General features: G+C 45.2%; 1 protein-coding gene across 3 annotated transcripts in view; it reads right to left on the bottom strand.

Annotated features, from left to right (window-relative positions):
* LOC308563887 (transducin-like enhancer protein 1) overlaps positions 1-16,932 on the bottom strand; it is an 81,894-nt gene that overhangs the window by 9,030 nt on the left and 55,932 nt on the right. For all 3 annotated transcript variants that reach the window (XM_081151459.1, XM_081151460.1, XM_081151461.1), the window contains exons 10-14: positions 15,120-15,173; positions 14,484-14,636; positions 12,954-13,098; positions 11,786-11,970; positions 10,420-10,496 (exon numbers count right to left, since the gene is read on the bottom strand). In XM_081151459.1, coding sequence (XP_081007585.1) covers positions 10,420-10,496; positions 11,786-11,970; positions 12,954-13,098; positions 14,484-14,636; positions 15,120-15,173 — 614 coding nt within the window. The remainder of the gene's footprint in view (positions 1-10,419; positions 10,497-11,785; positions 11,971-12,953; positions 13,099-14,483; positions 14,637-15,119; positions 15,174-16,932) is intronic.

Raw genomic sequence — 16,932 nt, 5'->3', positions numbered from 1 at the left:
AGAGAAAAATAAAAGAGATTCTCTTACGTCAAATGGCTTTGTGACAGAAATTTCAAGTTTTCTCCTCAACAACCTCCCTACCTACCTTGGCCATGAATTCCAGCAAAGCTTCTGTTAAAAGACTACTCTTCCCAGCTTCCTGATAGCCAGGTGAGCCCCTGTTCTGACCAAAGAGATGTAGGTAGAAACTGCTGGGTGGTGCTTAGAGGAAGTTCTTAACCTAGGACAAAGGGGATCCGGTAGGGAACATGAGAGCTATCTGTACTTTCCATTCAATTTTTCTGTGAACCCAAAACTGCTCTAAGAAATAAGTTTATTCATTTAAGAAAGAAAGAAGTTTAAAAGGGGGAGGGTGTGTGCCTGCCCTCTTCTCTTCCTCCTTCCTGCTGCCTGAGAGATGAGCAAAATGACTGGAGCTCTGGCAGCCTTTTTGGGCCAAAAGGTGACTCTGAAGATGGAAATAAACTGCAAAGGGAGGCAGAAAAGAAAGATAGGATGCAGAGGTGTTGGTGACACTATGGGAGAGAGAAATAAACTTCTATGTTATTTAAGCTTTTGTTTTCTTCTCCTGTTAAATACAAAAAAACCTAATCTTAGCGCACACTTCTGTTTCTACATCAAAATCTTAATGTATATTTTTTCTCTGATGTCAAAGTATTTAAACTCCCAGCACTAATATATAATGATGCTATAAAACATACACAAAGATAAGACACTTTAGAGAATGAAGTACTAATATTTTCACCCTACATTCAAACTGATGGAATTAATAAGCACATAGCACTGAAGACTTTCACTTTCTTCTTGTCAGAAGCATCCCTATGTGATCTAGAAGTTCAACATTAAACCTTTTCTACATGTCCACATAAATAAACAGTAAATGAAGTGTGTAGAGTTTCTTCTTTCCCATAACCCTCTGGGATAAATCAGGGCACTCCCTGGAACTTGTCATTGTCACCCTGCAGTCCTGTTACAGATCTAAAGACCACAGGTATTAGTATAGAATTTAAATTTTCATTTTAATGCTAACTCAAATTTTGTACAATAACTTAGCAAGCACAAAATTGAAAACTGATACAAGATATCAGGTCTCCACTAGCTTACAAATGAAACTCACATACTGCATAGCTTGAAAATAAAATATATGCTATTATTTTCCCTCTATAAAAGCAACTATTAAACACACGACTTTTAAAAGAACTCCCCTTCCCCCAACCAAAGGACACAATCTTACATATCTGTTATCTCCTGACAAACTGGCTGCAATAACTAATATTAAATGGCTATTTGGCCCAAATCCTTAACGTCACTCTTAATTTGAATAGTTGAGCATACAAAATGGGAACCAGACAGACTGCTCTGGGAAATAAATACACTATAAAGCAACTACAGCTCAAAGCTCTTGCGTCACCAAACCACTAAATCTCCTATTTTTTAATCCAACTATACTTTGCTGCCCTTGGTAACGTATCAAGTCCACACGATAGTTCAATACATGCACATTATATAGTTAATTGAACCTATGCCATTTATTATATTTGAAATCAAAGAGCATTTTCTTGCCCTTGCAAGAAAACTAATACAAAAATAATACTGAATGTAAACTGTGATTTAAAAAAAATTGGGTTGAATGTGTTTTGGGAGAATGGTCGTTGGCACAGGGAGAGAACTTGCCTCTCAAAGCTTTCTGTGCTGTCAGAACCACGGCACCTGCGAAGGTTAGTTTTCTGTTTGCCATGAATCAACTTGCATGTTGCCAGAGTTTTCATCAGGAGCCCTTTCAGCAATTCTGAGTTTTCAGGGGAAGGAAATGTTTTCTTGCTTCCACCGGCACCCTGCTTATGATGGCGTTAAATGTTCCGGATCAAAACAGATGCACAAAGTGCAGGTGGAGAGCTGTGCTGTTGTCTCGGGAAGGTACCACCTCCCTCCCAGGTGTCCTCTTCTTTAAACCCCGCAGGAGGTCTGCGATCATCGTGCTGAGCAATTTGAAATTGATTCACAGTGCACTGAACTGCTGCCAGAAGCTGTGAACACTTGGCCGTCCCAGGGGAAACCCATACGGATGTTAATGCACCAGTCCCAGGGGGCCAGGGAGGAAGCTGGCGCTGCCCGCTGTGCTGGGAGCCTAATCAAATGAACAAACCAGAATGACTGGAGGGCGGAGGGTCTCAAAGAGGGGAGAGCTGGAAGCAAAACCAGGGAGCCGACGCGACACGTAGGAATTAGTGTTTCACCCACGGGAAGAACAGGCCGTCGCTGAGAAAAGGCCACACTGACGGTGCACCACGACAATGTACACGAGAGGCAGAAGGAAGCTTTCACTTCTCGCCTGACCGAGGAGCTAGGAAAGGTGAGACCAATCAGGAAGGGGAATTTACAGACAGAAGGTATTTATGAATCTCTCTCAAGCCCAAATTCAGAAAGAATATAGTGCAACTGCAATTACGGAAGTTCAATCACAGGCAAAACCTGGTCTGAGTGGTGGTCACCCTGGGCAACTGGAAGCGACACAGGTGGGCTTCTAGGGGGTGCTTTGGTGAAAAGCCACTGTGCTATACACGTATGGTGCATGCCCTTTCCCACACGTCTATCTCAATAATAAAAACCTTAGTTTCATGTGTTCACTCAAGAAGAGGTCAAGGGGAGGGCCCCTGACTGATGAACATGTTAGACTACGCCCACAGCCAAGTTGAGGGCCCAGACTGGTTTAAACGAACCTGAGATGGGAACCCCTGGCTCAGTGGTCTCACTAACGGCGGTCTTCCTAACTGGCCTAATTGCCCGTGGCCTATCATGTCTGTCTGCTGACCCACAAGGTAGAAACAATAATAAGACAGAAGGGTGGAAGGGGCTGTGGTAAGGATTAAGAAGTAGTGGCTGCAAAGCTGCAGAACACTAACACAGTGCTTGACACCTGCAGGGGCCTTCAGGCAATGACAGTGTCAATATTCAACACCCATGACTCTGAAAGAGGAAAGAGATACACTGAAACAAGGGCTCTTAGCTGGACGAGTGGACAAGTGTGAGGGCCCGGGTGTGCAGAAAGGGAGGAAGGTGTGGGGTGGAAGTCAGGAAAGCACAGGGCAAGGAACAGGCACAAAACTCAGGAAATTCAAAGGCACAGGAGGGTAGGGAGACAGCACTTGGCAAAGAGAAGAGGAGGACAGTTGGATAGGATTGTGGGAACCTGTAGGGCAGAAAGAACAGTCCCTAGAGCCCTCATTAAAGCAACACTGCTAGGGCCACCCACCTGTACCCAAGAAAGATAACAGAGCCCCCGTCCCACCCCCACCAACCTTTCTGAACCAACCATCTGCAGATCAAGATCCTAATGTGAAACCTGGTTGTAGAACTGAAAAGAATGAATCCCACTGGACATCACAGACTTAAAACCTGAATGAAATCACACATGGTCAGAGCATGTGCCTCTTCATTTACTGGGCGCACACCAGAGGGGAAGGAACTCAAGAGTCTCCACCCAAGATGCCTCGCAGCACAGGTGGCAAACCAGAAAACGACAGTGTTCGGGGAAGCAGGTTGTTTTTTCCTGGCAGGCTGGCTCCTGTTAATAAACCTATGCTGTGCTCTGTGGCCAAAGGAAAACAGGTGTTTACGGAGTTACTGGTTCTCTGTAACTAGACTGGAACGGCAGCAGCAGAATCCAGTAAACAATGATGAAGAACATCAGACCCCGGATATAACTGCTGTGGCCAAGACCCCGTGGCCTGTGGATTTGGCATGCTTGTCATGGGATTTCTTGCTGTATTAACAGGTATTAAAAATCTGATCATGTCCAAAACCCTCACTCGCTTGTCAAGCTCTTTAGGGACCAAGACCTTCACAGCTGAGCCTCTTTTATGTACCTGTCTGTATACTAAACTCCCAGCCACGTGGAATAGGCCAGTCCCCTAAAATATTGCTGGCTGTCCCCTCCCCATGTTGCATACAAACTGTTCCCTCCCACCTAGAACAGCACCACCTCCCCAGGGAGTGTCCTCAGTCCTCCCTCCCTCACCTGCCACAGTGTCCCGGGGCAGGAGGATTCTTCCCCAGGGTTGGGCTCATCCTGTCAACCTTGACTCCGGCACGTCTCACACTGCAGACTATTTGCTGCATATATTTACATGTCTGTCTGTCTCATTCCAGAGTACTTCAGGGACAGGTGGGATGACTTCACTAGCGAGCATACAGCTGGCACTCAGTGAATGAATCCCAACACCCCAAGCTGTTTACTGCTACCTAATCACTTATAAATTGAGGCGTGAAAGGTTGCTGGCAAGGGAGTCAGCTACAAGAACGTGGAGAGTCCTCTGACCCCTGGGTTATGCCAGCCAACTTTTCCCAAGGAATTTCTAGCAGTCGCACCCAATATCACTAAAAGATGGTTATCAACTTTCCCAAGGGAACAAAAAGTCTCTTGAGAGCTGACTTGAACCAAAAGGCAGCGAAAGCAGCTATAATAATGGAGTGGAACTCAAGCCAGCAGAACCCAGTGGATGCGGGAACCTCCTCCAAGCAAGCTGGGACAGGAGCAGCCACAGGTCACAGGCAGCAAGCTCGATCCTGTGGCTGGAGGCTGGAAACAATACAGTAACTACAAGAAGTGAGGAGACAGGGTAGAGTCTCGGTTTAGTCACTACTAAGACATGAGGATTGTGTCTAACTCATTTGGGCATCATTTCCCTACTTTCACAGTGCGCCATGACCAAACTACCCTATAAACCTGACTGCTGAGGTGTGGAGTAAATGAAGCGATTTGAACAGTACTCCCAGATTTGGCCTTTGGTTGCCATGTCCAGGAGGTAGCATACTGTCCCTTATTATGCAGGGAGGAGAGGAAGCAGCACAGGAGAGTGCTGCTAAGTGGGAGAGCCAAGATTCAAGTCCAGGGCGGACCATTTACAAAAGCGGAGCTCTAACCTTTCCCTTAGTTTCTGTATCAGCACTACCTTTGACATTTTCATCTCAAGAGGGACAATGTGGGCCCAGCAGGATGGAGACACCTACCCTGCACTGAAGGAGACATCAGGCATGTCAACATATCAGTGCACTTCTTTGTAGAGCCCCAGGCACAGGAGGCTTTGAGGGCTGGGGAGTCTGGCTCATTCTAAGGCAGAGGAGAATAACGTAAGTTCTGAGTGTCCCCTTAGCCTCAAGAACTAGGAGAGTGAAGGTGGTGGTTGGGGGTGGGAGGGGGTGGGGTGAGGTCATAAGAAAATCAGAGCCATGTTATTCTAAGATTTCAGCAAAAGAAAATCGGTCCTCAGGAATTTAATTCATCGACTACAGTGAAATCTCCCTGTTTGCCTATATAACAAGCTTTACCTTTAACATTTCTTAGGTTCTGCACATCCAACCCATAACACCTATAAAATCCTTTACTTCCTTCACAGAATTTTCCAGTTTGGCATCCTGACAGGATAGAGAGACTTAGAAACAAATTACAAGTTGAGGACTTCAAAGCATTAAGAGAGAAAACTTTTTGTTTCCTTATATAGCTGACTATACTGCAATTTTTGGTTTTTAAAGGCAAATGCAGAAAACGTAAATGGAAATGAAAAAACAAATTACTAGACAGAGAAGATGAGACGAGATGGACTGCTTGATAAACTGGGAGAATCTCTTGCCAAAGTCAGCATTTATGATTCTGAGTCCTAGGCCCTTATTTCTCCATCAATTAAATATTTCCACATGTGTTGGTGTGCTGAGGCAGCAACGACGAGGTTCCAATGCAGGACAAAGACACAAACCAAGAGATTCGTGGACCACAAGTGAGGCAAAGAAAAGTTTAAAATTCAGCCATTTCAAAGTTCAATTCAAAAATTCTGGCCAAGAATCCAACCACTACAGGCAAACAGCATTATCACCACAAGAACTGTACAAACTATACTTATATGTGATAAGCTGAAAGTCAATTCTGAAGAAGGGAAGAGGGAGAAAAGGGAAGGACAGCTGTCCAGCAGCTGTCACATCAAAAAAAAAGGGCCTCATGTCAATATAACCTCAAGAAATTAGCTACACATTCCCAGATCATCAGAGGGTAGAGAAACAGAAGTTAAACGAAACCCACGTGGTGATAATAAGGCACAAAACAGGCATTTTGTATTTAGCACTTTGTCTATTTTAGTATTTAATAGGCAAAAAACACCCAAATGTCAAAACAGGTAAGAAGAGGGCTGAATTAATTTCCAAATCCACTAAATATACCAGCTGTGGAATCTAGACATAGTCAACCAGAAGAACCAGAAGCAAATTCAGGGGGAAAAAGGAGTGGGGGCAGAGGGAGGTGGGCACTGAAGTATCTTCTTGGCTAGAAGCAGGGGGTGGCCTCTCCTCACTGCTGCAAAACGTGTTTTCCTAAGAGGCGATTTTACCCCAAATGTAGTTAACATTTTCTCTTTCCTTTAGGCTCTAACTCCAAAAAGGTACTTTAAAGATTTATTTAAACAGTAAACAAGTGGGTGGAAGATTTCTCAATTACATGTTTAGCATTAAAACACAGGGTGAAGGAACCTGGAACTAAGCTAGAATCTTAAGCCAAACTATTATTAGTGACCTCTAGATGCTACTGCGGGAGGCAGGTAAAGCACAGCCCCCAGTATTTATGGAGGACAGCAGTGCTCCAGGGCTAGAAAAATGTCTGGACAACAAAGAGATGTCAACCTGACTAAACTTCCAAATCTCTTTCACCAGTGATCTACACGGAGCTCAGAGGAATACATTGCCTACAACTAAAAATGAGAAAGTGAGTTCAAGTTAAGCCAACCAAACAATACCAAATAAATTTCACCTCAAGGGTTTGGAAACAGTCAGAGTTACCACTTAAAAATCAGCACTACTTAAAAGTGTAAAATGCAAAATGCGAATCTTCCTCGGGAAGGCTGAATCTCAGGGTCTCCCACAGTTCTGGGTTCACCTCCCACCCAGTCAATGCAGCAAACAGTTGTCTACTGGGTAACTATGCTTCAGGGGACAAGGGGACTTCAGAAGCTTCCATTCTAGTGGGGAAGCAGCAGATACAAGTGACATGTGGACGTGAATTTACTGGAGTCCAACGTGTGAAAAGTGTCACAGGACGTTACAGGGTACCACTGGAGAGAGACCGTGTATGGGAAGTTATCAGCAAAGGCTTCGTGAAGAAGGCGGCAACTGAAGTGGTCTTTGAACAGAAAACAGCTCCACAGAGGAGGAGAAGGCTGGTGAGAAGGGACGTTGCTTGGGTAGAAGAAGGAACCTTTGGGAATAAGTGGTTATCCCATCTGGCCAGAGCACAGGATGCAAATAGACATGAGACTGGAAAAGCAGGCTGGAGCGATTTTACCAGAGGGGCCTCAAGTGCCCCATCAGGAGCTTATATGCAACTTTTAAAGACCTCTGAGCAAGAAATGGATCAGACCAGATAAATACTGTAGAAAGGGGAACACTCATCTAGGATCCTATTGACAAAAGTGGGTATAAAATAAGTGAGGATTTTAACAAATAAAAAGACTGGGTAAAATGGAAGTTAAATAAGGAAGAATCAAAGGCTAAAGTTTGGGCCCAGATGTCAGACAGAATGGGAGATACGCCTTTAACAAACACAGAGACGTTAGGAGAGACTGGTGTGGGGGAGGGCCAATGACCACGTTCATTGCAAAACCTTACAGAGATCTTAGATGACTTAACACCAAAAACAAGTACCTCGACTGTGAGTCATCTCGCTCTAGTCCACTTTTATAACAAGAAGGTAATGCCACAGGGCCTTTTGCATATGCGGGATTCTCCACCTGGAGGTTTATGTCCTGCCCGTATGAGGTTAATGCAGCTCAGAAAACACTTCTAAGAATTCTTCCTTGACCCTCCCTCCAGATGGGATCAGCCCGTCACATGCTTTCACATAAGAGTTCCTCTCCGTCACAGCTCTTATCTCAATTATAATTAGGCATTTATTTTTTGTGGTGATTTGATTAATGTTGTCTCTCCATCAGTAGGCTGTGAGCTCCCAGTAGGGTCCCCTATGCCTATGCAGCAAATCTCAATGAAATCTGCGGAAGAGAGGACAGGAGGGAGGTGGCTATCTAGATTTTAGGGAGCAGATGGTGCAGGAACCTGAAATCACATCCTACAAGATAGGGCTGAAGCATGGACACATTCAGCCTGAAGAGACGCCTCCTGGCAGATGGTGGTCTCCAAACATATCTGAAGAGCTGTCGTGAGGATGATGGATGAGCGGCGCACTGTGTGGTCTCAGGGGGTAGGAAAGAACCAGGATTGATGGGTAAAAATTCCAGGGAGACAGATCTCAGCTCAGGGGCTGGAAGAGTTTTCACACAGCTGGAGAAAATGGACTGCTCCAGGCGGCAGCGAGTCCCCAGCACTGGATATGCTTGGTCAGAGGCACAGAGGCTATCGTAGGAGACGAGCCACAGATGAGCATTCACACTAGAGGCATTTCAAGGTCCCTCTGGCCCCAAATGAACTCTCCTAGCTGTACCACTTTTAGGAGGTAGTCATCCATTTACTCTTGGTGCTGGGAGCTTATCTTACTCTGTCCCCAACAGCCCACCCTCTCTGTCCCCTTTCCCTGTGGGCTATTCCTTCCTGCACATGCTTCAGCCTGCAGTATATCAGCCTCACCCCAGGAAGCCCTGCCCTTCCTAATTCTGGTCATTCTTTACATGTTTGCCTATAACCCACTGCTCTGTCTTCACAGTACTTATCGCTGATCACAAACATAACTAAAGCATTCATTGTTCCTTCAATGTCTCCACATCAGTGGGCCCACAGGCGGGGAAGGCGAACATTCTCTTGCCTGGAGCATGCCCAGCATCTAGCACAAAGCCTGCCACACAGTTCTTGCTCAAACATCCATGAACAGCCATCCAAGTATTTCGGCTGGTGTTTCTCAAGAATGACACTTGCAAAAGGCCTTTACCACCTTGTTCACCCAACTCTGGACAGACTGGTTTGTCTCCCTTTCTCTTAAGTGTCTCAGACCAGTGCTGGTCAAAGTGGGGTCTGCAGACCTTCGTTTGCTATTGTCAACTCACTGAGAAATGTATATACAACAGTCAGTTCATAACTCTTGTACTAAAATATTAGGATACTTTGTATCTGCTCCCTCCCTCCGTCCCTGTCCCCATTCATCTGTGTTGTATGTAACAAGAGTACAGTCTGCCACACTAGGAAAAAACTGGTCTATCATCACAGCCAGGAGAGAAGCACTGCTTAGGCATTATTACTTCACTAACGGGTAAGAACAGTTACTAATTAAAGGGTTGATATGGGAGTAAGATTGTATAGCCCTGATCCTAGTGACAACGGGGAAGTTCATTTTGCCCTTGGATACTTCCTCCATCTTGCTCACATAATATGCTCACCTCAAAAAAATGCATGAGAAGTGGACGCCAGGAATCTGCTTTCCTAAAAGCAGGTGATGGAGATAAAGAATTCCATTTTTCCTCATGCTCCTGGTTTAGTTGAAACAAGGCTCCAATTGAAATCACACAAGGATGACCAGGTAGCTGAATGGGCCATTCAAAATAATGCAGTAATAATGTTTGCTTTCAACTTTATGTGTCCCTTGCAAACACACAAAGGTAGAGGGTAACAAAAATAATCTGAAGGCCTATTACATGTGCCTTTCCCAGAGAAAGGCAGAGTACTTGTTGGGAAGTAAGACCTATTTCAATTTTGCTTTACAGAAACTGAGAACTTTAGGAGTTCTTTGAAATCACATTTCTAATTACTAACTATGGAAAGCAAATGATTTCACGTGACTATGGAGAAATAACCAACAGAGGTTCCCAAATTCTGAAAACTCTTTGCCCTTGAACCCATCTTTCTTGCTTCCCCACACTGCCACTCGCTTTCTATAATTCTGAACCTCTCAGAATAAGCACTCAGCAAAACTTTACTTGGGGGTCAACCTTGGATGTTGGTATCCAACAGAACCTACCCTTTACAAGACCTCACGTCTACCAAAATAAGGAAAACGTAGCACTGAGCTGGGTAAAGAGACAACATGTTTCACATTTCTGAGATTTCAAGAGTTCGTGACAGCTTACTGCCCACAACAGTCCTGCTGAAAATCCCCTGCAGTTATTCTCCAACCACACGGCAAAGCAGAGCAGCTTTCTGCAGAAGGGCCGAGGGAGGAGGGCCAACTGCCCCTGGTTCTTGCATCGCTCCTCACCCTGTCGCCAACAGTTTCTCCCCAGAAATAACTGAATGCATGAGCTCACCCACAGTGAGAAGACAGAGGCATGACACCTACAAGGTGCCTATTTATAGAAAGTGTTAACACTCCTCAGGAAAAGACACCAGAAATCTCCTTGGAAACGCCCAGGCCTATGCTCCCTTTGGAATTCTAGTCTGCTAATACCCATGACTAAATAACTGCCTTGGAAATAAAACTGAGGAGTTGGAGGTACTTACGGTTTCCCTCCAGGGATTCCTGCCAGGTTGGGAGGGATCGCAGGTACTCGCATGTGAGGGGGGGGATCAAACCCAACCTGGAAGCAAAATAAGGCATCGCAGACTCAGTTCATATGTGGGAGGCACTAGGTGAACATCTCTACAGACTTCTCACTGGAAACCCACAGATCTCCAAAGCAACATAAACAGTGACACGTGCTAGCATTTTCCAAAGGAAATATATAACAGAAGTAATACTACCACCTCTAAATACTACAAGATACACTTCTTCCTGGGGAGGTGGAGTGGAGTGGGATCTCTTGTGCACTGAGAGCCAGCCTCCCACAGTCAACCCTTCCTGTGGACTCAGGATACTCTGCCTTGTCCCAGCAGGTACACAGAGCAGTGTGTTGTCTCAGTCGGCATTTCTCAACCTCGACACTACTGACGTTTTGGGCCAGACAGTTCTTTGTTGGGGGCTGTCCTGGAGAACGCAGGGCGTTTAGTAGCATCGCTGGACTCTGCCTTCTAAGTGCCAATCGCATCCCCCAGTTGTGATCATCAAAGTACCTCCAGACATTACGAATGTCCCTTGGAGGCAAAATCTCTCCCTTTCATACCGCTGGTCTAAGTTATTCCTTAAGGATTCATACCTGCTTGTAGGCACCTCAATGATAGCACCTAGTGCCCCAGCTGCGCACTTTGCTTTAAACTATCCCGCCCTCCACTGCACACCCTTCCTACTAGTGCAACATAAAGGAAGAACCAACAAATGAGAAATGCACATGACACACTGCAAATAACCAAGAAGAAATGTTTACAGACTTCTGTTTGCTATGGGTTATAATCTATCCCCGTTTCCTGAGGCAATGAAGGGCTACACGTGAGATTTCATCCTTCATGCGCAGTTTTGTATCTCCCTGGTCAAAAACGAGGCAGAGGGACAACCCACCCCATGGGTTAAGTCCCTTTTTGTGTTTCTCTGTCTGTTGCACTGAAGTCCTTACACCTAAGCCATGCTATTGGGTTCAAAGAATAATATAGGCATGGAAAGAGAAAGTTACGGCTCCTCAAATATTTTTTCCTGAGGATTAAAGAGGAAGAAAAACCCTCAAGAAAACGAATGAAAAGGCTTCTGTGAGCTACTTGAGTCATTTCATCGCCTTCCAGAAAAAAAAAAAATCTACTTTGGTGGGAGAAAACCAGATGTCCCCGAGCCGCCAAAGGCGCTCCTAAACACTGCCTTTTTCATCCGCAAACACAGCCAAGCAAGCGCCTGGCCGCGGCTGAATGGAGCGGCATGTGGGGGAGGCGCGGCGGCGAGCGCGCGGACACTGGGCCTTTGTTCCGGGGCGCGCGGGCCCCGCCGCGATCCCGGGTCACCTACCATGGGCGAGCGCCCGTAGGCCACCACGGCGGCGGCGGCGGCCGCGCTCATCTGCGGGGACATGTTGTGGAGGCTGGCGTAGGCGCCGGGGCTGGTCAGCTCGCCGTTCATGCCCGCGTGGGGCACCATCGCGAACGGGGCGGGGTACGGGCCGGGCACTGCCAGGGGCGTCCTCAGGCCGGCCGCTGCAAGGAAGCACAAGCCGCGCGTGACTCCGCGGGTCGCTCAGGTCCGGCCTGGCTGGCCATTCGCCCAGGGCTGCTGCTAGTGCCATTCATTAGGGGGAAGGGAACGGGGGGAGCCGGCCCATCACCTCCAACTCGCACACTGGCCCCCTTCTTCCCAGAGCCGAACTGAGCCCCGGGAAAGAACAGACCCCAGGGGACGCACTGCCCACCCGTTTCCTTCTCTGCAGCCCTGGGGAACAGGGGGCAAGATTAGCAGTATTGCACCCAGTTCGCACAAGGCAAACTGAGACACAGACACTACCTGTTTACCTGACTCAACCTCAAAAGGTGTTCTTGATAAAATCCTAGATTTGTTTTTCAGTCCCAACCCTCTGTTCCCTGGGAATGCTTCCAAATGAAAACCCGACCCTGGATTTACAGAAAGCAAAGCACGGGTTTGGAAGGAATATTCTGGGGCCTCTTTTCCTTTCCCAGTGAGGAGAACCGAGTTGAAAGTCAGGAATTTATTCACAGGCTGGAGTCTCAGTAAAACTCTCCCAGTTTCTACGGAAGGCGAGATCCCGGCTTCCTGATGGACCAGCACAAAACTCGGCCATTAAAGTAAGCAAGAAGCACACTTGGGCTGACCAGACAGGCCGTTTCAGTCAATATTAGCAAATTCGAGACACACAATAATAGTTTGGGAGGGCGCTTCCATTCAGAATAATTACCAGAAACATTACTGAAGTCCCTAGGATTTGGATTATTTGAAAATAACAGAAAAGTCAAATTTAAACAGCCGGAGATGGAACAGGGTACAGCTGCTGAAACTCGAGGATGAACATCTGTTTCTTATCATGGCTTTTCAGAGATAGAAGGAGGGAGGCAGGCAGCAAGTACATTTCATGTTCATGGGGAAACTGCGTCACAACATGAACAGAGGACGACTCAAGCTGGGAAAGGAAAAGCAAAACAAAGCACAACAAGAGGCAGTGCTCTACCCGCTTGGTTAACAAGGGGGTCCATGGCTGGAGGCTTGCCGAGCCCTGGACGGAGTCCTGGAGTGGCGCTGGTGCCCGGCGTTGGCATGTCGCTCCGCGGCGTCGGTGTGCTGGATTTCAGAACAGGCGTGCTGGCTTTTTCATGCTGGTATCATTAAACAAATTAAATGAGTATTATTTTTAATCCAAGCCATATTACACAATTTATCACAACAGCAGCTGGGACACTGGGCACCTCCTCGCTGCTCCCTCAGCCAATTTTCATAAATCCACACAATGTTGACAGCATTAACTTGTGAGCGAGAAATGTTGACCTTTCCTCTTCCTGCCAGAATTAAAACTCTAGCTAGAGACACAGAACATGGTCACACTTCTTCCTCTGTAGATTTTATTTTAAAAAGTATTTTTCCATCAGGCTTGTGGACTTTGGATCAGGGCCAAGTTAGAAGGGTGACCATTCAGAGGAAAGCTCCTGGTCACTAGCAAACAAATGCCTGGTCACCAGGAATGTCAGAGGGAAGACCCCTTTTCTAATCTTGCCTTTTTTAGTAGCCGTGGGAGTGAGACTAATGGTGAAAGACAGCGGGGCTGGATTTTATGAGCTGCAAACCAGTATCCCAGAGGCAAAAGCCCTAGACTAGTCCCATCATTGTGTTTGAGAGTTATTCCTAAAATGAACAGATGGCCCTCTGGAGTTAAGCATCGCTGCCCACTTGCCTATATAACCAGTGTGGACCATTAGTGCAGGAGTCAAGACAATAACAGGGTGACAGAGCATCTTTTTTTGCCTCTCAACCTTTCATATCCTTTAAATGGGTCTGAGAAGTGCTATGGCGCAGTAGCAAAGAACATGGGCTAGAGAGAAACCCCGCCTCTGCCAGGCTTTGGATCTGATGGGCAGTATAAACTGGCAAGTTCCTCAGGCTTCCCTCCCCATCGGTGAAATGGCATGAGTATGGACACTGTGTAAGGATTAACTGCAGGGCTGTTATGGCTCAGTTATTGTGAGTTAAGAGATGACACACTCCAGTGTTTGCTGAAGGGCTGAAGGCATGAACAGGCTCTGCTGTACCCCCTCCCTCCACCAGTTCCAGGCTTCCTCCAGTGCCGCCTCGTGTACACCACCAAACTGACCAGCAACCCAATCACAACACACCCCGACAGGACTGCTCAGTCTAAAACCAGGTAAAAATGGACAGCTTAAGAAAAGGAGGACTTCTCCAGACCTAAGAGGTTTGAGCTATTTGCTAACTGGGAAGTTTTAGAGAGCCTGTGCTAGGAACATATCCCCCAAGTAAGATGGCAGTGGACATGGAAGCTTCTCTCTCTCTGATCATGGCCCAAAAGAAACAACTGGGAGGGGAAGAGTAGCACTGTATGGGAACAAAGAGCAGAAGGATGAGTGTCACTTTTAAACACTTAGAAATATAATTCTTAATCAGTAAAAACCTCACATTTCAAATACTTTAGGTCCTCTGGTCCACAAAGAAAACTAAACTACTGAGGCAAGTGAGAGTTCTCATTACCTACCAAGCTCATTTCTTTGGATTTCAAAGAAGTGGAACTTCCTGAGGAGGCCGTGGACGCTGGGCTGCTGGAAGCATCTTTCTTTAGCAGGCGGTTTTTGTCGATCCCATTTTCCCGGGGTGAGTGGGCGGGGCTGGCTCTCGGAGAAGAAGGGTCCTCAACAAGCACAAGCAAATTTCCATGATTTTGCTTACAGGGGACAGAGCTTCCCCTTACACACTCCTATTTCCACAGTAAATCTCTAAAGTAAAGGAAATGCTGAGAGTCCTTTAGATTTAGGGGACTCCAGGGTATGCGCACTAACATTGCTCTAATTAAAAGGATGGTTTTTGCAAATACATCCAATTAGACACCATAAATGAAAAAAACCCCAAAAACCTAGGAACAATCATATCCCTCCTATGCTCAAATACTTTGCCCAGAGGACATGGGAAGGAAAAGAGCACAAGACCCAACTTAGGAATCCAGAGTGATTAGAGGAAACACAATTCCGACTCAGAGCATTACTGCTCCATCCATGAACAACATTAGGTTCTCGCTACATAAAGGTGCAAGAAACCAAAACACAAAACACTGTGGCTCCAGTTCTTTTTCTCACAAGTCACTTTGAACATAAAGTCTGATAAAAAGTATAGTTACCTCATTAGACACATCCACAACTAAATTGTCATCACTTTTGTCACCATCACTGTCCTGGAAAAAAAAAAAAGTTTTAATGCCATTTATTAAAGATTTGAGGCCCAGTTAAATTTCTACAGTCCTGGTATCAGACAGACTGAAAAACCACCTGGGATATGCCTACGGGCTCCCTTCCAGATTGCCAGCCCTAGTGATTAATCCCCCTTCTCCCCTTCTTATCTGACCCAAGGCTACACAGAGCCCCAGGTGGGAATTCTGTTGCAATAGCACACCAATTCTATAATCACAGCCGGAAGAGGAGGCTTGGCACAAAGTAAAGGCTCAATAAATGTTTGCAAGCTGAATCTCCCTTATAATCTGAAATCCACATTATATCAGGTCTTTTCCCATTGGATTTCAAATTAAGAACACGATTTCATGCCACTGCTTTTATGTGCATCACCTTGAAAACAGCCAAAAAATCTAATGTTTATAGACAACTCATAATTATATAGACAAACTTAAACCATGTTCCCATGGGGTAGTTACTGCAAAAAAAAAAAAAAAAATTAAAGCAAACAAAAAACTAAAAACAAAGCTAGTTCCTGGCTGAAATAACATACCAAGATCTGACTTCATGTTAAGAATAAACCTCTTTAGCAATCAGGCTGGAATATTTTTGGAGAGATGGAAGGAAGATAGGATGGCAATATATGCAGGGCACCAACATCTTGCAGTAGGGCTTTCATCGTCTCTTCATAAAGCCTTACAGTTTGGTAATCAGAGCAATCTCCAAGGTTGCACTGAGTTTGCAAAGGCCTCAGAAAAGCTGTCCAATTTAAGGATATGACCACTCCTACAAGTTTAGGTCAGGATGAAACAGGCTACTTACTTTCATGGCCAAAAGGCCTGACGACCTTTGGTGCAGAGTAATACAATGAGCATACGGAAAAAGTAGGCTACTGCAACAGGCCCTAATTCTTAAAAACTTGCCCATAATTTATGATCTAAACAGTCCTTTTACTGGTGTCATTGTAGAATGAGAATACACAAATAATGTTTGAGAAATATTAGTACAGTGCAAATATTACCCACATTGACCTTCTGTGTGACTTCAGCTTTAAAGTCAGGTCTCAAATGTCTTCTCTAACCATACCTAGAGCATTACATGTGAGAGACCTAATTTACTTTCTTCAATAATGTGTTACTTTAGACATTGTTATAAAGGCACCATGCAATTCACCAGTAACAACATAAAATTATAAGCAATGAGGAAGCCTAGGTAATTCAAAATAGTCCACTGAAAGAAACATTTTCAGGTAATAAAAGAAAAAACTAATACTAAAGAATAATTTGCTTTCACTTAGTAAAGCCCACAGACAAGCTTAAATGTTTTCAGGTGTACCGAACCCAAAGACAGTGTGGTGAAAAAAATAGAAGCTAAAATTGTTTCCCTTTTAAAAAAATTATTTTATTGAAATGGTTAATGTAGTACATAAACCAAACTGGCAAAAAGTAGCAAACAATTAATTTATTACAATGGAACTTTGAAGTGAGTCCTTAAGTATACTGTAATTTAAATCTTAGCTTTGTGCTGAACCCTTCCGTAAATATAGACCTTCACAGTACAATATGCCTGTTATGGGTCTGAGGCCTTTGCCCAGATTCTTCAGCATCACCTCAACACATCACCCTCAATCACCTATACAACTAGACATACATGCAGATTACAAAACAGTCACAGCTACGGATTGTAGCTCACTCACTATTAAATAATTTAACATACATGAATGGAACAACCTGGAATGGAACTGTATTGGCAAATTTCCAAATT

Source organism: Miniopterus schreibersii (genome assembly GCF_964146895.1).
Source record: "Miniopterus schreibersii genome assembly, chromosome: 11".
Lineage (NCBI taxonomy): Eukaryota > Metazoa > Chordata > Mammalia > Chiroptera > Miniopteridae > Miniopterus > Miniopterus schreibersii.
This window is presented reverse-complemented; position numbering and strand designations above follow the sequence as displayed.